Source organism: Monocercomonoides exilis (genome assembly GCF_001643675.1).
Source record: "Monocercomonoides exilis strain PA203 chromosome Unknown scaffold44-821271, whole genome shotgun sequence".
Taxonomy (NCBI): domain Eukaryota; phylum Preaxostyla; order Oxymonadida; family Polymastigidae; genus Monocercomonoides; species Monocercomonoides exilis.
The window spans coordinates 1-26733 of record NW_027150589.1 but is presented as its reverse complement, the minus strand read 5'-3'; the positions used below and the strand labels follow the sequence as shown (position 1 = coordinate 26733).

The 26733-nt window shown below is 45.3% G+C and overlaps 5 protein-coding genes across 5 annotated transcripts; 3 read left to right on the top strand and 2 right to left on the bottom strand.

Annotated features, from left to right (window-relative positions):
- Positions 1–924: 924 nt before the first annotated feature.
- MONOS_13649 (uncharacterized protein) lies at positions 925–12159 on the bottom strand (the record flags this gene model as incomplete). The annotated part of the gene is made up of 1 exon (XM_067866370.1): positions 925–12159. One exon carries the CDS (start codon positions 12157–12159, stop codon positions 925–927), a length of 11235 nt encoding a protein of 3744 aa, XP_067721858.1.
- A 489-nt stretch (positions 12160–12648) lies between these two features.
- MONOS_13650 (uncharacterized protein) lies at positions 12649–13006 on the top strand (the record flags this gene model as incomplete). The annotated part of the gene is made up of 2 exons (XM_067866372.1): positions 12649–12847; positions 12924–13006. 2 exons carry the CDS (start codon positions 12649–12651, stop codon positions 13004–13006), a joined length of 282 nt encoding a protein of 93 aa, XP_067721857.1.
- Positions 13007–13826: 820 nt separating this feature from the next.
- On the top strand, positions 13827–18180 carry MONOS_13651 (uncharacterized protein; the record flags this gene model as incomplete). The annotated part of the gene is made up of 3 exons (XM_067866373.1): positions 13827–14037; positions 14120–14180; positions 14247–18180. The coding sequence occupies 3 exons, from the start codon at positions 13827–13829 to the stop codon at positions 18178–18180; spliced, it is 4206 nt and encodes a 1401-aa protein (XP_067721856.1).
- Positions 18181–18753: 573 nt separating this feature from the next.
- Positions 18754–24678, top strand: MONOS_15720 (uncharacterized protein; the record flags this gene model as incomplete). Its single annotated transcript, XM_067868613.1, has 6 exons — positions 18754–18811; positions 18867–18955; positions 18998–19247; positions 19334–19493; positions 19713–19870; positions 20020–24678. The coding sequence occupies 6 exons, from the start codon at positions 18754–18756 to the stop codon at positions 24291–24293; spliced, it is 4989 nt and encodes a 1662-aa protein (XP_067721855.1). The 3' UTR covers positions 24294–24678.
- Positions 24679–26104: 1426 nt separating this feature from the next.
- On the bottom strand, positions 26105–26548 carry MONOS_16641 (putative Poxvirus D5 protein; the record flags this gene model as incomplete). Its single annotated transcript, XM_067869536.1, has 1 exon — positions 26105–26548. One exon carries the CDS (start codon positions 26546–26548, stop codon positions 26105–26107), a length of 444 nt encoding a protein of 147 aa, XP_067721854.1.
- Between the last annotated feature and the right edge of the window lie 185 nt (positions 26549–26733).

Below are 26733 nucleotides of genomic sequence, written 5' to 3'. Positions count from 1 at the left end.
TCGTGAAATGTCACAAAATGGAATATCACTTAATCATTGATTTTTGATTGTAGATATGAAAATCAATTTAATTTCATAATCTGAGAATGATTGATAAAGTTATGAGGGTATATGTTTTTTCATGCTTTGTGCATTAAAAGCTTGAAAATCTATATTTTCCCACAGTTGCAAATATTTAAGAGATATGTTCGAACTGAAAATTTTGAAAGAAAAAAATGATTTCAAATATTATCACCCATCTGAAATACAATGTGACAAAATAACGACTTTTTTTCTGCACAGATAATTTGCATAGAAAAGTTTCAATTTCAAAGAGATTTCAAGCACAATGATTTCAAATTAACCATTCACATTTCTTGTTTTGTTCTCTTTTATTCATTCCCAATAACATTCCTTTGAAATGACAAAATAACTAAAAAAGAAAAGAAAAGAAAACACGTATATCTTCTTTGTTGTGAAGAAGACCAAACAGAAGCTCCAAAAATGATGAAAAGATAAATATTGCAAAAGTATATCACAGCACAGCCAAATACATATACACACCAATACATACACATACATACAGATATGTGCACCAACTGTTCATTGGCACACACCAGAGGCTTCAAATGTTCCATTCGAAAGTGAACAGAAAGATGAATGTGAATGAAAGACAAATGCAAATGCAAATCAAACACTTCAAACAGAAAACAGAAAACAAAAAACGAAGGAATTATTCCATTCAAAAAAAAAAAAATTCACTCACTCACATACAACCCAACAAAAACAATAAAACAACAAAAATTTCACATATTTCACTCACCTTGATCTTCCAGACATTCATTTCCAATTCAACTTTCTCCACCCCCATCGTTCAAACCCTCCAACGTTTCGTTTCTTTCTCTTTTTCTCTCCATTTCCATTTCTTTTTTATTATCCGTCCATTCACGCCATCCCTCTCTCTTCCCCTTTCAAATAGCTGCTCGACACAATCTCATCCCCGCTTTTGTCTCGCCTGATCACCGACCCATCCACCAGGCAAAGCGCATCCGATGCTGTCACCATCATCGCCTCTGGCCCGCGCCTCGCCGCCAGCTCTCGCCTCAGCTCCCCCAGCCCACACCGGTCTCCAGGCGCACACGCCACACACCCCTTCACAACCCCGCCAAATGACGACCCCGCCACCTTCTCCATCTCCGGCCTCTCCCCATTCACAATCTTCTGCCCCGCCACCTCTGCTGAATACTCCCCAAACGGAATCTCCACTGTCAGAATCTCCCACAGCATCATCCCCATCGAAAACACAACTGAGCTCTTTGTTGCTCCCATCTTCCTCTTCATCTGCAACTCTGGCGCCTTCCATCTCAAACACTCATTCCAGTTGTCGGGCTCATCCTCAAACGCTGATGAGGGAAGAGAGTCACTATCATCATCATCATCACTGGCAGATGTCACAAATGTTGATGAAGAAATGGATGAAGAATCTGAGTCATCATCTGACGAACAGTCTGAGTGGAGTGCAATGCAGATCACCATGTGCTCCGAAAACAGAACAATGTGCGGACTCAGATTGATAAGTGATTGAAGTTGAACTTCCATCTCGTCAAACGAGTGGAGCGCCAGATTCGCCACCAGCAGCAGCACTTCTGCTGCTGTCTGCTCTCTTTCCTTCAATGTGCCTATCGCCATCTCCTTTGTCTTGTTCAGCCCATGCAACAACATGAACAGCGAATCCCTCAAATCCACAATCAGCTTCTCATGTGGAGTTGAACAGGCAATTGCATCCACCAGATTCGACATCGATGAGGTTGTTGGACACAGATCTTCTCCACGAACAAATGTTGTTTCTGTGTCTGTGGATGAAATGGATGAGACGGATGGTGATGGTGATCTCTTCCTTATCTCTTCTTCTTCTTCTTTCTCCAGTGCCCATTCAGGAATCTTGTCTGAATCCTTTCCAAGAATATATTCTGTCGATCCACTCTCACTCAGCAAATACTCTTCTGACTCCGAATGCACCATTGTCTTCACAAACACCCTCTTCTTTGCATTCTCTTCATTATTCATCTCTTCACTCCTCCACTGCGCCTCTGGTGACATCTCCATTGTCACCATCTCAAACGCCTTCGGATCCTTCTTGATGTTATCATTCACAATCTTTCTCAGATCTTTGTTCTCTTTCTTTGCTTTTCTCCATCGAACAGCCAGAACAATTGACACAATCAGAACAATCAGCAGAATTACAACAAGCACAATCACAATCAACAACCAATATGATTTCCCTTCTTTTCCTCCTTCAACAATCCTTTCATCTCCATTTGTCTTTGCTTCGCTGTAATTCTTCAAAATGAATGAATTTGTTGATGAAGGAGATTTTGCGTTTCCAAATAAAATATGCACGCTCACTTCAACATCATCTCCATTATTGCTGATTAGATCCTTTGCTATTCTCCCTTCGACTTCTCTTTCTGACAAGAATCCATTTGAATCAAAATCATGTTTTTCAATCTCTTTCTCTTCACCTTTCCTCTTCACAACTGAGAATGACAAATTGCATGGAATAAGAAGCAATCCTTTGAATGTCAGCCTCATTCTATCTGTCTCTTCTTTTACTTCTACACTCTCCAGAACAGGAATGAAGAATGATGAATCCCTTTCTGAAGCAATCCCTTCAAAATTGCATCCTTTATTCGACATCCAAAGTGATGAATTTGGAAAAACTCCATCTCCTCCTTTCAAACTCACCACATTCAACACTCCTGAATCTGAACAGATGATATTTCTTCTCAATGATGGATATCCATCAATTGATGGATTATTGTTTGAGAAATTCCCTGCTTCAATTTTCACATTTCCTCCACTTGTTGTTATTGCACCCTCTGGTGAATTCGAGATTGTTGTGTCTTTCATCACCATAGAACTCTTCACAACATCCACAAGAGATCCTGACCATCTGCACATCTCTTCCCCTTCATTCAAATTCTTCTCGTTTCTTTCTTTTGAACTCCCATCAAAAACACAACTGTCCATTTTCACATCCAAACAACTCTCCACTTTCATCAATTTCCCTTTTGTTGTCTTTGCACTGACTCCACCCATTGTGCAATTTGTCAATTGCATTGTCTTTTTCATTGAAAAGCAAGAAATCAATGATTCTTCATTTCCTTCAACTGTGATATTTTCTGTATTGAAATCCTTGATTGTTAATTGACCACATTCATTAATGTCCAATAGTGATTTTGAAACAGTTAAATTGCAAATCGTTAATGAATCAATCACTGCTGGAAGTGATGATGATAGATATATTGAAGATTTTTGAAGAGTGAAATTTGATATTGTGCATCCATCAACTTGTAATTCTCCTTCTGCCGTATTAATGATGTGAAATGGAATGTTTGCTAATTCTATACTTCCTTCTCTAGCCGATTGTTTTGTTGTGAATGAACAATTCATCACTTCAAGAATTCCTCCTTCGGGTGATATCAGTGATTCATGTGAAGAGATGAAATTCGAATCAAACACGAAATTCACTCTCAGCAATGAAACTGTTCCCATTGTTGTCATCAATGCCCCTCTTGTTTTTTCAATACTTGATTTCACTTCAACTTCACACATCTCTCTGCTCTTCGAACTCAGACTCATCTCCTCCAGATTTATTTCTTCTCCAATCACACTCTCTTCTATCACGAGAATTTGACTAATCAGCTCTGAAGTTAGATGAATCAATCCTTGATCAATTGAATCACATGGAAGTGTGTTTGTTCCACATAGTCTGTCATTCGATCCATTCAAGCTGCTCACAATGATTGTATCACTCTGATAAATCGTCACAAAATCAATCAGATTTGTATCTTCTTTGTGTTCACAACTATCAATTCCATAGATTGCATTAATTTGTGAATAATGATTCTCTCGAAGATCAAACTGAAATTGGCTTTCATTGATCTGAGATGTGATGTTGAAACATTCAATGAAAATATCATTTCCCACTTTTGCTGTGTTTGCACTGAATTTCATTCCCATAAATGTGAAATTCAAATCCCCTCTTTCTTTTGTAACCAGATTCACCCCTCCACCTTTTCCTGAACTAACACTGCAGCTGCATTGACTGACTTCGGACTTAATCATCTTCATTGATCCTGATGCGCCCAATGTGAAGAATATTGCCCCTCCTTTTTCACTTGTTTCTGCCTTGTCTTCTGTGATGTTGCTCGAATTCACAACCAAACAAATCTTATTCTCACTCTTTGATTCCAAAATGCTCGCTCCATTGTCACTTCTCTTCACTCCTGAAAATGATGAATTATCAATCTCAATATTAACACATTTTTCATTTATCTTTGTTGTTGATTCAGTTCCTTTGATCAGAAGAAGACATTCTCTGCTTTCATTTAACGAATCCACTCGAACATTCACAAAATGGCAAGAAACTCCAGAATCATGAATGGTAAATATACTGTTTCCAACATTGCACGATTCAATCGACAAATCATTCACTTCCACACTGCCTCCAATCGCATCCACAAACACACAATCAAATCCATTATTAACACCAATCTCTGAATAGAATGAGCATCCAGTTATCACCAACTCACCTTTTCTGTTTGAAATAATTGTTTTGGCTGAATTGTCAAATCCAGATGTCAGTTTCAGTTGAATGTTGGTCAATTCAAGATGAATATCATTTCCCATGAAATATTCCAGTTGATCTCCAATTGCATTTTCAAAATTCAAAGTTGCTTTCACATTCTCTTCTCCCATCTTCACACCCTTTTTGATCTGATAATTGGATACATTGAATGAATCTTGAATGATAGTTGATCCTTCAATCTGAATTGTTTTCTTTCCAACCTCCTGTTTCACGTTTTCCATCCCTTTCCACATTGTGAAGCAAGGCTCTTCTTCACTTCCACAACGCGCCACATCAAATCCACTCGATGAGATAAATATCTCAGTTGAGCTGTATGGAATCAGAAACATGAATAAATCTTTGTTTGAATGAAAATCATCACTCCCCACAAACAGAGTTTTTTCATTTATCATGGGCAAGTAATTGAAGTGGAATGAATCATTTGTCACAGAAGAATTAAAATCATTTCCCAAAATGAACATGTTCTTTCCAATGGCTGCATTGTTATTCTTAAAAGTTACGTCAGCATCAAAAACAAATGGCTTCTCATTCAAACAATTTTGGCAATCCAAATACAGAAATCCTCCTTTTCCATTGCCTGATGAAAGTGAACACGATGATGCATTTGTTGATTTAATAACTAAATCTTCATTCCCTTGCAATATCACTTTTGCAACGCCTCCTTCTTCACCACTTCCAGTGTTCCTAATGTTTGAAAAGTTGCTGTTTTCGAACAAAACAGAAGAAGCCATTACCAGTGGTGAAATGGAAAATGAAAAATCTGTCAGACTACATCCTTTCAATATGCAACTTCCACTTATTGTGGATATCAATGAGTATTGAATGGTCGTTGATGATTGGATGCTAAATAAACAGCTTTCGAGTTGAAGAACCCCACTCGATGAGATCAGTGAATTCATATTTGGCTCAAATTGACTTGGAATTTGTAACTTCAAAGATAACAAGCTGAGTGATACTGTTGATGAAATAACAGATGAAGATGATGATGCAGAATTCCCTTTGATCCTTTCATTAAACTGAATAGGCTTGTGTTTGGTTTCATCTCCTTCATTCACACATCCATCAATCACAAGTGCATCTGTGAATGAATAAACATCTTCAATTGTCCCTTCATCCCTCACTTTCACTTTCCTTTCTCCTTCTGTCTCACTTCTGTCAATGTGGCTTATTCCACTCCACATCGATTCGCATGGATATGCTTCACTCCCACATCCCAATGTGTCATACCCCTCCTTCGACACACACACATCCATTCCCTTCATTTCAACAAGAAACAACCCAAGATCAACACTCTCCACAAAATGCTCTCTGTCAACCCCTTTCATATCAACTTCCATCCATTCTCCTTCTCCATTTTCATATTTGTATTCAAATCCAAACCTCTCCTTCGTCACTGTTTCATTCAGTTTCTTGCAAGAAATGAACAAATCCCTTCCCTCGGCAGCAACATTGCCTTTGAATATCAATGTTGTCAACACAAAGTTATTCACGCAATCGTCACTCAAATCCAAATTCACTCCTCCCCCATATCCCCCAATTGATCCCTCACCTCCAGCTGAACATTTCTCAAACGATGTCACCACTCCACTCTTCCCCAAACGCATTTCTCCTGTTCCCTTCAGTATCACGCTCATCCCTCCTCCACATCCCTTCAATGTTCCACATCCTTCAATCACAACATCATTCACCTCAATAACACATCCATCCCCAACTTCTCCACTCACAACACTCCCATTTCCCTCCAAACTGTGAGTCTTCATAATCGTGCAATTCCTCATCCCCAGCTTCTTTCCATTTTCATCCCATATCAGTCCTTTTCCTCCCATCACACATTCTTGTGCTGTCACATTCCCGATCGTCAATGGACTCGATGAAGACGAATACTCAATCAATCCCTTCATATTTGTTGTTTCCACACTCTCAAGCAACGAATCTCCAATCGAAGCCTCTCCATTTCCATTAATAACAATGAATGGATTCATTCCAAATTTCACATGAGTCATACTGAAATCTGAAATGGATAATGCCCCTCCACTCGCACTCACAAACACATAATTCGCAGAATCCACTCCATTTCCCATCTTTATCCCACAATCAGCAAATCTCAATGTGCCTCCTGAAGAATGAACAAATGATGTATGTTCCCAAATCGATCCTCCCAATTCAAATAATATCCCTGTCAATGTTGATGAAACACTGTTCATCACCAATGCTTCTTGTGTTTTTGTTCCTGTTCCTCCAACTTTCAATCCAACATCTTTGTTGCTCGAATCAATCTCATATGATTGTTCATCCAACTTCACTTCTTCAACAAATGAAAATGTGCTTGTCAGTCTGATCACTCTCTTTGAACTCGGAAACTGAACTTCTCCAACATTCCCAATTCCTTTGCATGGGAAATCTTCATATCCACACAGCCTGAATTCACTTCCTTGTTTTCTCCCACTCACATATGCTGTTGATGAAAATGTTCGAAGAAACACAACAAGTGGAACAATCAGCTCTGCCTCACCTCTTTCTCTTCCACAAAGTTCATTCAAGTCTGCAACTTTAATTCCAATTTCTGGATTGAATCCAATTGATGTGCTGTTGATAACAGTTGTCAAATCCTGTGCTTCCACAAACAAATTCTTCCCTTTCCATGCATTGCACCCGCTAAATGTCATGCTCTCCAATGAAAATGATCCCATTTGATTGGCAAGTTCAGCAAACATCCCTCCTCCCATTCCTCTCCCTCCATTCTCATCATCCTCTGATGGCACTTCACATCCTGATATGTTCACTCCTTTCACCCTCAATGTTCCTCCGCTTCCAACTGATATCATCATCCCTCCTCCTTTCATTCCACTTCCACCTGAGCATGTCGAGGACAAATTAGATTCTTCAATTTTCACATTCCCATTAGCGCCCATCCCAACATTCAAGCATCCTCCTCCTCCACTTCCACCTGCAACTTCCACTTCCACTCCACTCACTCTGCTATTCAAAATCTCCAATTTCACTCCACTTGTCATTGTGATTGGTGATTTCCCATTCATCTTCAGCGTCACTCCACTTTCCATCACAAATCCATCAACAATCAGATTCCCTCCTGTCATCTCAATGATGCTGTATCCTATCTTTCCATCTGTGAATGCCCCGCCCTCAAATGAGACTGAACAGTTCGTCACACTGAGTGTTGATGTTGAGTGAATGAATGCACTTCTTCTTGATTTCAACTGTCCTTTCACAACAAATGAAAGTCTCCTCATTGTCAGTGAACTCGAACATCCAACGAGCCAGTCTTGTGTGTCTGATCCTCCATCACTCACATTCACCTGTATCCTCTCTCCATCGGATGACACTATTCTGCCTGAAATACTCACACCAAATGATGGTCCTGCTATTTCCTTGGTTATTGATGAAGATGAGGCAATCTCTATTTCATTCACAGTGCTGCTCATTCTTGAATTCGCACAATAATCAACTGTCAAACACCTGAATGTCTCAAATCCACAATGGTTGTTATCCTTCCCATTTCCTCCACTCCCATCAACAATCACTTTTGTACCCATTGTGCACAAAAACACAAACAGTGGAATCACTCCACTTTCATCCCCATTTTCACTCCCACTCAGTTTCAATACATCTGATGGAATTGTGTTTGTGTCAAAAAATGCAAATGAACTGGTATTCACTTTTGACTCCAAAAACACTCCACTCCCACAATCAACAAACACATCCTTCCCATATTCTGCCACATTCCCATTCACTTTCGAAAACTCAGCATCATGCCCAATTGTCAGTCCACATCCCTCGCTCTCCATCAACACAAACATCCCTCCTCCTCTCCCTCCATTCCCTCCATTATTCTCTGCCTTATTCCCATCAATCACACTCGTTCCATTCACAACCACTTTCCCATTTCCCTTCAATCCAACATATATTCCTCCCCCATTTCCACCAACACAACTGCACCCATTCACATTGCATCCATCAACTGTCAACGTTCCACTCCCTCCAACTGTTCCTTTCATCCATCCTCCATCTCCCTCATTCTTCACAACTCCACTGATATTGCATCCTGAACATATCACACTCATCATTCCTTCACAAAATTCAATGGCCGAGTGATCATCGAATGTCAGCCCTTCCTCAATCGCAAATCGTTCCATATTCAGACTCCCACCTTGCACATTCACAATGCTGTATCCAAAGGCCACACTCGATATGCTCTCTGATGAATGAGCAACTGAGCAATCTGTGAGCGTGAGTGATGAGCTTGTCAAAACAATGAGCGATGTTGCACTTGACAACAGAAATGGAATTTGGAATGCAATGTTCTTTATTGAGCTTGCCCTCTGAATATTTATCAAACATGAAGATGTCATTCCACTCGGCACTCTCACATTCACATTCGTCTTGTTGATTGTGCAATACACCTCCCATTCATATGACCCGGCCATCGATAGAACTTCTCCCAGCTCAAACCCTGAATCCAACGTTATATTCTTCTTTGATGAACTGAATCTGTTCTGCGAAGCAAACGCGATCGTTTTGCATGGAAAATACCCAAACCCACAAAACCATGAGTCATATCCTCCATACCCATTCACCCCCTTCCCCACATGTGCTGCTCCTGAAAATGTCTCCAAAAACACATTCAATGGGAATATTCCCATCTCTCCCTCATTCCGATCATATCCCATCAGCTCATCATAAACAGATGAATTGTGTCCAACATTTAGTTTTGTGGTTGTTATTGTCCCGCTCACCAGTCTGCTCCCATTCACAAACACATCTTTCCCTCCCAATGTTGCACTGCAACCAACAAAACTCACTGATGTTATTGCAAAATCAAATGAATTATTTGCCAGCCACAGCATCACACCTCCTCCATATCCACTGCACTTCGTTTTGTTGAATTTCGTTGTCCCTCCGCTGTGCGATGTTGATGTTCCAATCCGAGTTTTGCTTGAAGGCGCTTCCAACTCAACCTTTATCCCCCCTCCATTCCCATTCACACACTCACACCCTTCCATTGTTGTGTTCCACACCACAAATGTCTCCCCTCCCCTCACACTCTTTGCCAAAACCACTCCATCTCCTCCTATCCGATTCACATTCCGAATTGTCACATTCGCCAAAACACTTTCTCCTGATGAAGATCCTGTTGATGATGGTTCTGCAAATAGCGATTGACTCATTTTCATATTTTTTATCTCCACATCAATTGTCTTCAATTGCTTCAGCGTCACTTCAAACACACACTTCATCATTCCATTCCCACCTGATGTCGAAGAGTCGATCACCACATCCTCCAGCAAAAGAGTCCCGCTTCCCAGTGACACCACAAACACACTCGGCGATGGGCTTCTTGCCGCGTTGTGGTCGATTCCCACATGCCCCACCTCCAGTTGACCAGTAGATATGCTAAACAGCGTTGTCGAAGAGGTCGAAAGAGAATTCGTCCCAATCACACTCACTGCCTTCCCTCTCCCAACAACAGAAATCGTCTTTTCCCCAACATTGATTGTTGAATTTTCACTCACATGCTTCCCACCCAGCACTGTGATTGTCGAGCTCAGCTGCGCCATGCTCGACCCCACTGCATGCCCCACGGTTTTGCAAGGTGCAGACTCACTCATCCCACACAGATTGCTCGCATCACTTCCACTCACCCCAACATATCGCTCCTTCATGTAACTTTGCCAATTCATCTTTTCTGTATGCTGATATTTCCAACTGCCTGATTGTGTGTATGTATAACATAATCTGCTTTCATTGCTGTTTGTTGTAAAAGATTCATAGAACGGATTGTTCGATGAAAAGAGATTGTATAGATCTCGAAAACAAACATCATGACCATATGGAGTGGAAGTGGTTGTGCATCTGCAATCATGGAAGAAGAGAAAATAAAAATAAAGATTGTTGCTTGGAGCTGTTGATTGACCCGCATAAAAATCCAATCCTCCTCCCCAAGCTACTACACGACACGAAATGAACTGTACACTTCTCATTTTGAATGCAGCTGTAACACATGAGCAATACATCCCTCCTCCGCCAGTACTCGAAAGTGTACATGAAGTGAACGAGCACTCAAACACACAAGCACTCTCCCCTTTCCCATTTTCTGTTCCAATGCAGGAAGATCCAGAAACATTAAAATTATAAAGAAAAAGCCCTCCTCCATAACCACTTGCTTTGCATTTCTGGAACTCGCAACCACTGATCCTGACACATGACGAAATCGAATTAACATACATCCCTCCTCCATAATCTTTTTGAGCTGTGCAAGAATTGAATGAGCTGTTTTCGATTTTGATGGAATTGAGAGAACGGCACATAATTCCTCCCCCAGCATAATATGCAGTGCAGTTGTTGAATGAACAAAATTTCACTGAAAGTGTTCCTGATGTCTTGTTATACATATTAATCGCCCCTCCACTCGATGTCCCATCTGAATAAGAATAACTTGTCCCAGTTGTACTTGACCCATTCCACACACACCAAGTGAACGAATTCGCCCCATTGTCTGCTATCTGCTGTCTCCCTGGTTTCGATGGATTCCCTTCACTCCCATTGACTGCAACATTCTGAGACCGATAGCATCTGACAAATGAGGTGTTTGAGGCAGCCAATGAAGATGAGGGGCTGTTGAGTGAAGGGACAATGCCCCCATCATAAACATCCCACACCGACACAAATTCACATCCACTCATCAGAAACGAGGTTTGGCTCAGCCTTTCAGCCAGTTGTCTTGTTTTCTGTGGATTTGTGGAGATGTTGAAGAATTCTAATTGGGAAAGAAAAACAAAGTGCGATGAGATGAATGGAGCTGAAGACACACAAAAAGAAGAGAAATGAGAAGAACAAACAGAAATGTGGCATTTCTCTGAAATCTCCCCTTCCACTGCTTTTGAAGAGAAAAGTGGAGGAAATATCTGTTCAGTCGAGGTTGAAGACGAAGTTGAAGACGATCTGAGGGAAATGTTGGTGAACAATCCACAGCTCCCACAAAAATCAAAGGGCGATGTCTCTCTCTCAACTCCAATCACACAGCCACTCACCTCAACAGAACTTCCATCCGATGCCCTGAGCACACTCTCCTCACCTCTTTCCCTCAATCCCAATGAATTCAGTTTCAGTGATGAATTGACCACAACAACACTTCCCTCAACCCCACTCCCACCACACACACCCTCCTTTCCCCACATTTTCCACTCTTCACAAAAACCCCATTTTCGAACTTTCCCAATCTCTCCACTTCTCCCATTCCACCGTTTTGTGCATTTCTTCATTGTTATCGCCTCTTTCCAGGTTTCTCTCGCTCCACCTTCTTTTCCTTCAACATGCGTGTCAAATAAATTGTCATCTCCAATTTTGTTGTTTTGAGCCTTCTCTGACCATGTGCCTTTAGCACAATCCAATTCTCCTTCTTTCGCTGATTCCTCAACAAATCCTGCTCCATCACTTGTGGCACCCTTGCACACGCACCCCACGCTAATTATCCACACACAATATAATATTCCTGACAGCCCCAATACCATGCCTCTCCAACTGCTTTCTTTTCTTTTTTCTTTCACAGACTAATATGGGCACTTCAACAAAAAATTACATTCAACTTTTGTTGAATATCATGTTGTTATATCAAAATAAATATTCTCCTTTGTTTATTTTTCAACATTAATTTATGATCCGATGAATAATAGAGAATGATTCATCCATTTTTGTTGATGTTCTGATATTTCAGCCGTCACTCTCCATCCAGCGATATCTGCCTCTGAGATGGAACAACACATTATTTAGAGCATATAATTTTGATGGCTGTGTTTTCATGAGAAAAGGCAATTGGGAAAGAAATGAATGTTGTGAAAATTGGTTTCACAGAAGAATGGAAGAGGTGTGAGTGCTGAAAGTTTTGTAATCCTGCACCACATATAAATGTATGTCTTTTGGTGGAATTTTTGTGATATTTTTATTTGAAGAGATTTTTGATGTTTTGAAAGAAATGATTGTTTTTGCCTCGATTGGCCGAAATGGACACTTTTGGCAAAAGGGATGGGATGCATGGAACAAGGTTATTTGAGCATTTGGGTTGGGTTTTTGATGTGATTTTCTTGCAGATAGAGATGGAATTTCAATTCAAAGAAAAAAGGACAAAAGGAAAAATGAGTGAAAATGGACATATTTTGTTAATGCAAAGAGGTTGCAAGGAAGGGATTCTATTTGCAATTGGTATGCGACAGACTCTGTTTTATTCGAATCTTTTCACGAAAATTGAATTTTTAATTTTTATTTTCTCATGTTTTAGGGCAATGGAAGTTATTTGAGAAATACCTGACGCATTCTATTTGCTGGAAGATTTCTTTTGGAGAAAGGAAGAAGGGAAAATGAAGAAGAAAAATCAGATTGAAGGCTGTTTTTAGATTGGAACATTATTGAAGAGGAGAACAGGCAGCATTGATGATTACGAAAGAAAAGAATGGAAGAAGATTCCATTGAAACAATTCTTTCGAACTTTTCTGGATCATCGTTCATCAGCATCGTTTTGGAAGAGGAAATGGATTTCTATTTGCTCATCAACTTATTCAAAGATGCGAGAAAGTTGTGAAAGTTAAGGAAAAGAAGGAGTCTTTGAGAAGTTGAAGATATTTTCAATGCAAAAGCAAAGCAGGTTGCAATTGACAAGCGGACAAAAAGAATAAGTGATTTATTCTCGCAACAAATTATCATTCCATTTTATTTCAGTTTGTTTGTTTTTGCTTCGTCGGATGGATCTGTTATCTCTCCATCTCTTTGTGATGTGTCTTTTGAATGAGTCTTGCCTGTTTTGGGAATCATCCTTGCAATTTCATTGCAAGCACTTTTCTTTTGCCATGTCAACGTTTTTTTGATTGCACTTGCTTCGTGCTCATTTCGCACACCTGCACTTTTGTATTAAGATTATTTCACATTTTTGAGCAAAAAAAATATTTTTTTTTGTGAATATTTTTTTTCATCTTCATGATGTTTTCTCCAAAAATCTCACGAATACAAGTGAGTATAACAAAAATGATAATATTTCTGTCACATAAATAACATATGCAATTGGATAGCAGCAGTGCCGGGTCATTTGAAGAGTTGTCAAAATGGTTGAGTGTTCCAACATTTTTTTGTTCGCTTTCTTGTTTGCTGTTTTCGCTCTGTTTCTGAGCTTTATGTGTTTTGCGTGCTCATGGACTACGGAAAGAAGTTAACACCTACTGCACTGCCATCGCAGATAAAGCGCGCCGGGTCGCCGTTTGGGGGCGGAAGCACGCAATTGCGCTCGACGCCGTTCCAGCCTTCGAGCACAGCGAAGCGCGCTTCTGGGGCTGCGGGCGGGCAGACGAAGTTGCTGGATCGATCGTTGACCCCCATCCGGAGAGGGGATGCGATTGACACAAGTGTGTGCTTTGGGTATTTGTTGTTTTGTTTTTGACGAGTTGGCTGTCTTCTGCGGGCGTGGGGGTTTTTGTGCTGCACCAGCTGTTGCAGGGCTGGCCTTTGAGGAGCCACGCGGGATGGAGGAAGACAGGACTGGCGATTTGTGTGGCAGTTCCTTTGGACGATGGAAAGAAATGTGTTTGAATTTTGTTTGGTGTTTTTTTTTCAGGAACCCGCCGTCGCAGATTGACGACAGCGACTACTTCATGAGCCGGGCGAGGCTGCTGGCATCGAGGAAAATAACGTTTGGGGCGATGGAGCGACGGGGGAGCTATTTTATGCCGATGGAGGGGAATATGTGGAGAGAGTCGCGAGGGCCGCTGGTGACGTACACGAGGGAAGGGGTGAGGCGGCTGGGGGAGCGGTTTGAAGAGATGATGGCGGCGAAGGAGATGGACCGGCTGGGGGCGGGGGAGCAGATTATGCACAACCAGATGTGCATTGATGTGACGCTTGGAGATGTGGGAGAGATGCTGGGGCTGCGGTGCAGCGAGGAAGGAGAGCTGCTGCACCGGATCCGGGTGGAGTATGCGCGTGTGTATGGGGCGCTGTGGAAGGAGCAAGAGGCGGGGGCAGCGCGGGAAGAGCGGCTGCGGGAAGAGCTGAGGAACAAGGAGGAAGACCTGGAGAGGACGAAGGCGAATGCAGCGCAGATGCTGAGCGAGACGTGCATGAAGTACGAGGCGCAGGTGGCGGAGCTGGCGGGGGAGAAGGAGGGGCTGGGGCGGCAGATCCGGGAGCTGAAGGAGCAGCACGAGGAGGCGAAGCAGGAGATGGAGAAGCGGTACTCGGAGTTCAACATGCTGCTGCAGAAGATCCGGGACGACGAGCGGATCTCGAAGCGGACGAGCGGGCTGGCGGAGCAGCTGCAGGAGAAGGACAAGATCATCCGGATGCGGGAGAGGAAGATCCTGGAGCTGAGCGAGAAGTACAATGCAGAGGTGAAGGAGCTGCAGGAGCAGCTGGTGGCGATGAAGGAGAAGGCAGCGCTGATTGATGTGGGGATTGAGAAGGAGAAGAAGCGGCGGACGCAGCAGGGCGGGGTGGTGAGCGAGGACGGCGAGGGAGCAGGGGCAGGGGCAGGTTCTGGAGCAGGGGCAGGGGTGCCGCTTGCCACGCCTTCTTCGTTGTCGTCTGCAGGGGGTGGGGTGATTCCGTCTTCGGCGTCGTTGATCCTGCCGTCGGGGCTGTGCGAAAAGTGCCAGGAGAAGTTTGCAGCGAGCATCGGGGATGGCAGCGCTGTGGTGGTTGGGCCAGACCCGAGCGGGAAGGGGGTTGTTGTGAAAGTGGGGAGCGGGGTGAGTGTTGTGGGCGAAGCAAACAGCGGCGGGGGAGGAGGAGGTGGAGGAGGAGGTGGTGGCGGAAGCGAGGGAACGAGATCATTGATCAGCGAGAGATCAGAGAAGAACAGTGCTGGGGCCAATGGTGGTGGTGGAGGAGGTGGTGAAGGAGGAGTGGATGCGAGTGTGAGGCAGAAGATGAACAAGATGGAGAAGGAAACGAAGATGCTTATGGCGCTGTCGAAAGTGCAGGAGCAGACGATAAGCGAGCAGAAGGCGCTGTTCAAGGAGGTGATTGAGAAGCAGCAGACGGCGCTTGCGCAAAAGAAGCAGGAGCAGAAGAAAATGAAGGCGTCGTATGAAGAGAAGGTGGAGCGGCTGGTTGTTCAGGTTCGGGAGCTGGAGGAGCAGGTGCTGCGGGGGGAGATTGGCGGGGGCAGGGAAGGCGGGGCAGAGGAGAAAGGGGGGAGAGGGAGGGATGGGGCGGGGAGGAGGAGGAGGAGGAGCAGGAGCGGAGGGGGAGAATACGAGGAGGCAGGGGAGGGGGAAAAGGCAGAAGAAAGAGATGCGAGTGCGGTGTATGGGATTCCGCTGTCGCCGCACGAGGATGCGAAGAGAGAGCGGGAGGACTGGATGCCAGCTGGGGCAGAGGCAGGGGCAGGGAAGGCGACTGTTGTGCAGCGGCTGTACATGCTTCTTGAGCAGACGACAGACAGCCGAGACCGGGAAGAGTCGGAGTGGCCAGTGACTTCGCGTGGTGGAACGGGGGCAGGGCAGCCAGGGGCAGGCGGGGTGCCTTTGCCGGCGGGGCAGACAGCGATGGAGCGGCTGATGAGCGCAGTGTCAGGGTCGCTGGGGCAGGTGGCGTACGAAACGGCGCATGTGCTTCGGATGCCGCCCACGCGGCGGTCGTCTGTGCCGATGGAGCGGCTGCTGACGCCGCTGAAGACGGGGCTGCAGCCATCGCTGGTGTGGACGCTGTCGACGATCCGGGGGATATACGGAGACAAGATTGCGGCAGACGTGGGCGGGGGCAGTGCCGGGTGGGGAGGGGCGGGGGCAGGGGCTGGGGCTGGGGCAGGGAGGCAGGGGTTTGGGGACTTTGTGTACATGTGGCTGGGGGAGAAGCACACGGCGCAGAAGAAGAGCGAGGCGGCGCGGTGGGCGATGGTGTACGGGGTGGAGCTGTTCCGGAAGGACTTTGCGGAGGTGTGGCTGTTTGGGAAGTTTGTGCGGGAGGAGTTCACGGGAGACGAGCTGTCGTTCTTCCTGTACTGCTACACGGTGCTGTTTGAAGGGGTGCTGCCGCAGCAGCCGATGGAGGAGAGCGAGAACTTCCTGATGGTGTCGTTCCGGATGTGCCGGAAGTGCATCAACACGGTGCTTGAAGGGGCGTCGGAGAAGAAGATCAAGATGTTTTTTGGGGAGTTTGAGGGGCTGCAGTCGGAGAAGGGGGAGGCGGACGCGTCAGTGTTTCTGGGGTTTCTGCTGAACTACTACCGGGCGGAGGCAGCGAAGCGGAAGGAGGCGATGAAGGCGCTGTATGATGCGATATGCAGTGGCGATTCATCGACTTCATCATCATCAGCATCAACAACATCATCATCGTCATCGCCAGGGGCAGTGTGCAGAGGAATCACGTACTCGGAGCTGGAGTCTCTTCTGTGTGTGTGCTATCCGCAGACGCCGCAGGCGCTGTCGCTGCGGATCTTCCGGGATGCATACCGGCTGTCGGGCTGCTGTCTGCCGTCGTTTGCGTCTGTGCTGGAGGCGTGCCAGCGCAACGACTTCTTCACGCTGTGCCTGCGGCTGCCGGATGTGTGCGACGCAGCCGACCGGCGGGCGCCTCTGACGGCGTCTGAGAACAGCGCAGTTGTGAAGACGGTGAGCCGGCACCTGGCGCTGCTGAAGCCGGCGCTGGACGATCGGGTGCGGGTGCTTTCGGGGGTGTCGGCGGGGGCGTCTGGAGGGGTGCTGGCAGGGGCAGGGCTGAAGCGGCGGGTGGAGGCGGTGCAGTCGGCGGTGGGGAAGAAAGAAGGGCGGCGGGCGCTGTTCCGGATGGCGCGGCTGCTGGTGGAGCTGGTGCTGCTGCAGCTGGGGAGGAACGAGGTGGAAGGGGCGATCTGCTTTGGGCTGCCGCTGGGGGACGGGCAGCGTGTGGTGCAGTTCCACGAGGCGATGGCGTGGCAGAGGGAGGGCGAAGGAGGCGATGCCTTGCCTTCATCATCATCTTCTTCCTCCTCTTCTTCATCAGCACAGCACAAACAGGTTCCGAGCGAGAAAGAGATGGCGATCAACAACATGCTGCTGTCCTTTGAGTGTGCATTGGGTGTGATCGATCCTTCGATTTCGCCGCCCACATCGTCAGCAGCGTTGTCATCCTCCTCCTCGTCGTCTTCTTTTTCTTCCTCCTCTTCCTCCTCTTCCTTCTCTTCGTCTTCTTTTTCTTCTTCGTCTGCTGGTGCAATGAGCGGGCCGCTCTATCCTTCGCTTGGTCCGCCGTTCACACCGACGCTTGCCGCAGTTCTGCCTTCTTTGGGGCTGTTCAACCCGCTTCTGAGGTATTCGATTGTGTCAGCGTCGGCGATCGATCTGCGGGCGATTGGGGCGAATGCGATTGGGATGGACGGGGAGGAGGCCGAGCGAAGGGACAAGGAAAAGGAGGGGGCTGGAGATGGGCGAGGAGAGCGGGAGGCAGGGGAGGCAGCAGGGCACAGCGCAGATGGCAAGGCAGGAGCAGACGCAGCGAGCGCATCGAGTGCATCGAGCGCATCGAGCTCGGTGCTGGCGGGCGTGAAGAAGAAAAAGAAGAAGAAGAAATGAAGATTCTCAACAACCTGCTCACTTCGCATTTCAATAAAAAGCACTTCATTTTTTTCATCACTTTTGCCTTATTTGTTATTTTATTTCTTTGCTGTTTTATGAGTATTTATTGTGTGTGTGGCGGAAAAAGATAAAAATAAAAAAAAATAAAAAATGAATGGAAGGATAAATCTGATGAAAAGAAAATGGGAATGGATTCTTGATTGTTTTTTGTTTTTTGCTTTTGTATTTTTGATTCCAAGATGAGATGACCCGGGTCCTCCATGTTGTGAATGTGTCGAGCGGCGGTTGCGAGAAGCCGTCGGTGCTGGTCCCGTGCGAAACGGGGCAGGGGGCGTTTGTCCTTTTTTATCAGCAGTGCAATTGCGCGACGTCCTGGGCGTGGAGCCAGGAGGCGCTGCTGTTCTGCGAATCGCTGCTGGAGCGCTCGGTTGTGGACGTGGTGGTCGTGCAAGAGGAGCGTATGTGCATTTTGGATTTGGCGATGTTTGCTTATTTCCATTTTCAGAGCATCCGCGGTGGCGGGAGCCGGAGGAGGACTTCACAGTGCGGTTTTTCGGGACGCTCAGCCGGATGCTGGAGCGGCACCAGGGGTCCGTGAGTTTTGTGGTGGAGGAAGGCAGAAAAGACAGTTTGAGCGCAATCAGTTGTGTTGGAAGAGTTTTTGATATTGTCTGGGAATGCAGGGCTTTTTCAGGTTGAGCAGGCGCAGTTCTGGTCGGAAGTGCTGGGGAAGTCGCTGATATATTTCACTGGGGAAAGCATTGTTGAAGAAGTTTGTTTTTCTGAATGAGAGTTATTTGACTGGTCTTTAAAGATTGGAAAGGAAGCGAAGCGCAGCGTTGGAGACTACTCTGCATTTCGATTTCCGTCAGCGAAGTTTCCCTGTGTGGCCGAGGCTGTGCGTTCTGATGGCAGCCAAAGGATGCCGAATCTACACCCGCTTTTGGCTTTTGCTTGCGAGAATCGTTTGTTTTGCGAGAAAGTGATTTGGAAGGGGAGCATTAGGTCGATGCTGAGCGAGCCTGGGCTGAAGGGATACTTTCCAGCAGGTGGAGATGACAACTGTGTGCACTGAGAATTGCGTTGTTTTGCGAATGAGCTGGAAATAATGATTTATTTATTTTATTTATTCTTTTTTTATGCCACGCAGATTATTCGCTGTGCTCCACAAACGACGAATTCCGGCTGGTTTCGAGCGAGCGTGTTGGACTGCATGTGTTTGAGGGGATCGAGATTGTTTCGCGAGTGCCGTCTGAATGCATGTTCCATTGGCTGGCAGCGCCGATGGTGTTTGTGCTGACACACACAAGGTATTGGGCGAGGGGTTGAAGGAAGCCCATGTTGATGTGCAACTGGGTGAAGTGAATGAGCAGATGTGGGGAAAAAAAGAAAGAAAATTATTTGTTTGTATTTTCATCAGTCTTTTTGTCAGGTTGATGATGGCTGAATTTGTTTGAATGGAATAATCACCACATTATTATTTTTTATTTTCTTTCTTTGCATTTGTGTTGGGTGGATGTTTGCTGCAGCTGCACACATGAGCTTTGCAGGGATTGGCCTTTGGCTGGCAGCAAGCTGCTCGAAAGGTGCATTTTGAGGGAGTCGGCTGAAGAGAATGCTCCTCCAGTGTTTTTGGGCCGTTTTGCATCGGCAAGGGTGGACTTGGTGCTGGGCGAGAAGGTGAAAGGTGTGGGCGATTGGCCAACGAGCTGCTTGTTTTGTTCGTGAAAGGCTTTTGTGAGTAATTTTTGGTGAGATTTTTATATCCTTATTTTTTTATTTGTGGTAATTTTCTTTTTCTTTTTCTTCTTTTCAATGTTTGGAAATGTGCCACAGAGGATTATGTTCTGATTGTGCCGCTGTCAGCTGAGCGAGGGCTGTGCACGCATTATGCGCTTATTCCACTGGCCACCAATTTTGTTGGGATATCGCCGTTTGTGACACTTCCAGCACAGAAGCCTTTGATGGCACAGGGAGCGAGAGGCATGGGCTGTTGGCGGATGAGAAATGATGGCTCTTCAGAGAAGGGGGCGTTTGGGTGTGTGTGTTCAGCGCAGCGCAGCGAGGCAGACGAGCAGGGTTGTTTGAGGGTGTCTTTGGAGCAGCCATCGACCAGGCGCTTCAGCTGCTTTTGGCAGTCGTCTTTGGTCCGACGCCCGCACACTCTGTCGTTTCTTCCTCGGCGCTGTGTTCTCAGCAGCCATTCAACATCAACAACAACAACATCATCATCATCATCATCATCATCATCTGCTGCTGCTGCTTCAGACAGGAAAGGAGCAAAAAGTGTTCGAAAGCTGAAAGTGGAAGCAGAAGCAGGGTTTTGCTTTGTGAATGGGTTTTCTGGAAGGGATATGGGGGAAGAAGGGAGGAAAGGGAAAGCAACAAAGGAGAGAGGAAAGGGGGAGCAAGGGGGAGAAAAGGGAGAGAGGGAGAGAGGGATATGTGGAGAGGCATGGTATGGGAGGGAGCTGCGGGAGTTGATGAATGGGAAGGATGGGAGGGAAGAGGGGGCGGAGCAGACAAGCAATGCAGAAATGGAGAGAATGGAGAGAATGAAGAAGAAGAAAAAGAAGAATGAGATGATGATGATGATGATGATGATGATGATGACTCCGAATGGAGAAGAAGGGCAGGAAAGGAGACAGGCACAGCACTTGAAGGAAGACAGAGGGGTGTTTGTGTTTGGGACAGATGCTTGGGCGCTTCGGCAGCAGTTTGTGAGGGCATACGCGAAAGTGCTTGAGTTGGTTGGAGGGGGTGTGTGTGCTGGACATTTGCCTCGATTGGCGTTGGGAGCGTTTTGGGGAGAGTGTCTGTCTGGCTGCATTAGTCTGCATGCTCTGGGAACAGCACAGGAAATGGTGGGCAAAGCAGCGATTGGGCGAGAAGAGGACTTTTATGGTTTGTTTCCTGGATCGCTTTCGGAAGGGGAAGTGGAGCGGATTGTGGAGAAGCAGCGGAGCATGCAGCTGCCCTCGCTGGTTGTGTCGCCGTCGTTTCTGAATGGAGGGCAGAGGGCAGAGGAGCAAGGAGGGAGCATCGGTTGGAAGATATCGGAGAGTGCTGCTTCGGGTGGGGATGCTGCACACAGCAAGCTTTTGCGGGAGGCGGCTGGGGTGTGCGGGGGAGAGCTGGTTGGGCTGGGGCGGGTGCAGCATTTGCTTCGGCAGAGAGACATGTTTCAGGAGCAGAGAGCGCCGGCGCCTTCTGTCCATCTGTATTACCCTGCCCTCCCTTTCAGGCACTTGTTTGCGCCTTTTCCAGCAGTGCTCTGTTCGCACCCTGTTTTGCCTCACTGGCTGCAGCATTCCTCGCTGGGTGTGTCTCCGATGCATTTGGCGCACTCAGTGAATGCTTCTCCATCACCGTCGCCATCATCATCTTCTTCTTGTTGTTGTTCTTGTTCTTGTTCAGCGCTTGCCCCGCAGCTTGTCCCGTGCACAGCATTCTCTCTGGGAGCATCGCTGTCTGTCCTCAGTGCTCTTTCTGTGTCGCATTCGCAGTCGCTTTTCATTCACTGGCGTGCATGGCCTTTGAGCAGGACAGAGATGGAGCGGCTGAAGAGCCTGATGGCAGCGCAGCAGCAGGCGGCACAACAGGGCAGCTGGTCTTTGGCGCTGTCGTCTCCTCCCTCGCCGTGTGACCCTGCGGCAGATGTGTCTTCGCCGGCTCTTCCGAACATGGGGGTGCCTTCTTCTCCGTTGGGGTCGTCGCCGCTGGTGAGCTGTGCTGAGAGCTCTCCGTTCCACAAGCCATCTGGCTCGCCTTGCAGTTTTGTGCGTGGCTCCACTCCACCTCTCTTCCCCTCTGAAACATTATCAGGAGCATGGGCAGCATCTGGGCCAAGCATGCTGAGCCGGCGGTCTGCTGCTTATTTCACCCCGCCGGCTGCACATCTGATCACTCCGTTGCAGACAGAGCGGCTGTTCGAGGGCACGCCGCTGTATTTGGAGGCGCCTTTGGCACAGGAAAGAATGCTGTCATCATCATCTTCATCATCATCTTCTTCTTTCTCTTCTTCTTCATCTCCTGTGCAGATAGCAGCTCAGCCATCAGAAGGCGTTCTGAGCCATTGCGAGTCATCTGCGCTGCCTGTGCTTGCATCTGCCCCGCAGCAGCTGTTTCATTCGAGTGCTTCGAGTGCACATTCTGCTGTCTCAGCGACGCATACGATGACTCCGCCTTCTTCGTTCAGCCAGCAGAACCAGGGGGCATCAGCAGCAGGACAGTCAAATCCATATTTTTCATCCTCTTCTTCATCCTCTTCTTCATCCTCGTCGTTGTCTCGTTTTCTGCTCCCTTTGCCGTTTCACGTGTTTTTCGACACTTCATCAGCCTCATTCCATTTCCCTCCAGTCATCGGTGCAGCGAGCGAGGTCAATGGTTGTGGTGGCAGTGGCGTGAGGCGGATGAGCAGGAAGGGAGAGGCAGAGGGAGTTGAGGGCGCGGAGGAGTGTGTACGAGCAGGGCAGAAGGGCGGAGATGGGATGGTGGGCTGCTGCAGAGGTGCTGGCAGGAAATGCGAGGACGAGCATTTGGCGAAGCAGCATTGTGTTTGCGAGTTCTTTTTGCAGTCGTTCAGAACAGTTCCGTTTTTGATGGAGAAGCAGACAGGCAGTTCTGGGTGTGTGATTGGGCTTGGGGAGAGAGCAGCGGGGAAAGGAAGTGGAAGTGTGTTGTGTTTTGATGGTGAAAGGAGAAGCGGAATGGCAGCAGCAACAGCAACAACAACGATTTCAACAACAACTATTTCAACAACAACATCAACAGCGTTGGCGGCGCCTCCTTCTTCTCCGATTGCTTCTTCACTCTTTTCGAGTGGCTCAGCGGCATTTGCCTTTTCCACTGCATCTTCATCGCCATCATCTTCTGTGCTTCCTTTTCCCCCTGTAAATGCTTTGATTTCTTCTTCTTCTTCTGTTAATGTTCTTTCGCGCCCTTCGTCGCCATTTGGCTCTCAACTTGTCAACTGTTCCTCGTCTCCTGCTCCTTCGCAGCCTTCTTCTCCTCTTTTCAACCCTTCTTTCCCATCTGCATTTCCGCGCTTTTTATCAGCTTCTTCAGAATTGTCGACTGCGCCTTCTTCTTCTCCTCCTCCGTCTCCTCCTCCTCTTCCTCCTCTTTCTTCTTTTTCTTCTTCTTTGAGTCTTTCAAGCCTTCAAAGCAGCAGCTGTGCGGCTCAATCCTCCAGCGCAGCAAACCCATCGAATGCATCCAATGTCCCATGCGCCTCACACAGGCAGCACAGCCACTTTGCCTTTTCGATTCATCCTTTTGTTCTTCTGCGCCATTTGCCGACTGTTGCGAATTCGTTGGTACCTCTTCCTCCTCCGACAGCATCAGCTGCGCCGACACCTTTTGTGCCTTTGCTGCGATCGTTGTGCCCATCCACAACTGCAACAACTGATTCTTCTTCTTCTTCTTCTTCTTCTTCTTCTTCTTCTTCTTCTTCTTCTTCTTCTTCTTCTTCTTCTTCGGTATTACAAACACATTCATTGCCATTCCGCACGATTTCGACATCAAGCACATCGTTTGGTTCCTCGTTGGCCACGAAAGATGTTATGATGAGCATGTTTGTTGCCAGAGCGAATAAGTGGCTGAAGATGAAAGCACTTCTCATTCTGGCAGCGCAAAGCAGAGAGCATGAGACAAAGAATGAGACAAAGAATGCAAAAGAGGAAGATGAAAACGAAAGAAAGGAGAAGCAGCTTGGCAAGCCAGATGAAGGAGAGGACAATTCAAATCCGAAAACAGAAGATGGCGAAGAAGCGAACAAGAAGTCACAGCCGAGAGCAGGCGAGGAAGAAGAGCCCGACCATTTTGCTGGCACCTATGGAATTATCATTCGACGCGTGTTGAGGTTGTCGCGGAATCGTCCTTCATCAGCAAAGTTTGGCAAAGACTTTTCAGAGTTTCACAGATTATTGGATTCATCTACAAGGAATGCGTACCTTTCGTGCTGCTTTTCATTGCCAGGTGCTGCAAGACAGCCCTTCAGCTGCGATGATTTGCTTCAAAGCCAAACTCTGGAGCAGTTTTCGATTGAAACGGCTTCGATGCTTCCAAGAGTTAGTATTGGCGATGTTTTCAAGTTTCATCACGTTTAAGTGAAGCCCAAAATGCAGTTTATTTTATTTTATTTTATTCAATTTGTGCGTTTTTCTTTATTGGGAGCGAGAATTCAAGACGTGGAATTGCTTTCAAAGAAGCAAAAGGCAATCAACAAGTTTCTTTCTTTGTTCCTTTTTTCCCCTTTTTTCTTGAAATAATATGTGCGATTTAAATTGTTATTATTATTTTCGAATGCAACGATATCATTGATTCAGATTATTCAATTGAAACAAAGAAATCGAATCGCTCAAATCAGATTCGGCATTTTTTATTTTTTTGAATTGAAGCATTTTGAGCAATAACATTTTCATCAGATTTGTGAAAGCTGACCAATTTTCACAATGAAAGACAATAAAGCGAAACATTTCGACTTCACAAAAATTGAGTATTTTATTTTTTGAAATTGCGAAATTCAATGATTTGAAAAGAAAAAGACATTATCTTATTTTGATGATTGTTTTTTATCAAAAAAAATTTGGAAATTTATATTAGAGATATGGTATTTCAACTATAGATCCATCCAGATTAGGCCAATCAATATTATCATTTAATGCCATGCTGCTGTGGTTATCATTTAAAATAAGTTATACTAAGCAATAATGTGAGATAAATGATTGATAATCGTTGCTTAAAATACTTGGTATTGCAGATGTGTATGTGTAAGCAGTGATGTTCGATAAAGATGGGAGAGTTGATTTCGTGTATTTGGTATGTATCTATTGTTGAAATACGATATCTCCAGCTAGAAAATTAGCTGAAGGTCTTTGTTGAAAGCTTTGTTATTTGATGAACATAGCGTGTCGAAGTTGGTAAAATAAGTGGTGAAATCGTTGATGAATCGTTTACGAAATCGTTGACGAAAAACATGAGTTGTATGTTGAACGTGTGTTTGTGTGAGCGTTGTTGTGTTATCGCTGGAGTGAGCGTGAGTGAAATAGCAAATAAAAATAATTGATTAAGTTTTTTGTTTTATGATAAATGGGAAGAAAGAAGATAAATGCAACCGTCGAAAAAGCGAAGGCTGCTCAACAGAAACAGATTAAACAGTTTCAGGAAAAACAAAAAGAAGAAACAAACTATAACAACGAACATATATCTGAAAAACAGAAGAATTTAATCAAGATTTTGAGGAGAAAGCTTATCGAAAATGATGAGTTGTTAGATGAGATTATGGAGAAAGTTAATTGTTAAACTGGTGGTGGAAACTTGTTATTATCGTTAGTTGAACACGTTATTTTTTGAGAGTTTGCGATTGATATTATGCAAATTACAGATAAGTGTTAAGACTTCACAGATTACACGCATTAATTGTGTCATCAGTGTTAACTCATGTTATATAACAGATTTCACACATTTATTGGATCGTCAATCGTTTCAATACTGTTATCATGATGGCATGTTGTTTGTGTTGATGTTGATGTTTTCCTCAAAATTTGGGGGTTATATTCATGTTTTTCACTTGAATACTGATGATCTTCGTTTTGTTTGGACTGTGTTGTCATTTTTCCGATTGCAACATTGTGTCGTTGGTGGAATATAAAAGGTGTGCACACACTTTTTGATTGTTTGTGTATTAATGATTCCAAAAAAACGAATATGTTTTATTTATTTCCACAGAACAGTCCATGTCGTCTTCATCTTCTCATAGTTTGAGGAGTTGTTCATACTCTGGCTTGAGTTTATAACACCACTCTTGATTTCCTCTTCTACCTATTCGTGTTCTCTCACACCTGTCTTTAATTACCAGTTAGAATGAGCGATCGTTCTTGTATTCAACTGGCCTTAAACAAAGTGCTTCAGAACATCTTCACACTTCTTTGAGCTTATTGCAATGTTCCTGACAGAACACATCGATGACAGCAAGTGATGCTGCAATGATATCTTCTTTTGCCTCTGTTGTTGGAATAGCTCTTGTGTTGAAATTGGTGAGATCTTTGCTGAGGAAATAACAAAGAAGTTGTTCATAGAATTCATTGTCGAAAGAGTTAGTGAAATCCTTGAAGAATGTGAGATTGTTCTTATATTTTGAGTTACAATCACAAACAACATATCTTCTGTCACCAATCTCAATTTTTACTGGGTATGTGTGATTTGTCACAAATATGAAGTTAGCGACATTCTCAGCTGTTCTTCTTGGCTGATTCTTCTCATTGATTCTGATTGTTGAATCGGTGATTATGCTTTTCAATGCATCAAAGTTAGCTGTTCGATCATCACCAACATTCTTCAATTCGTTAAGAACAATGAGCATTTGACCTTCGACGATGCAGCTGAACTGTCCTGTTTGTTCTGCAATCTTTGTGACATTCGGACATGAATATCCTACCAACAGTTCAGCAAGAACATTTGTCCAGACATTCTTTCCAATACCTTGCAAACCTTTGAGAACAAGTAATGTTTCTGCTTTTTTTTCCAGGATTATGAACAATTGACGAA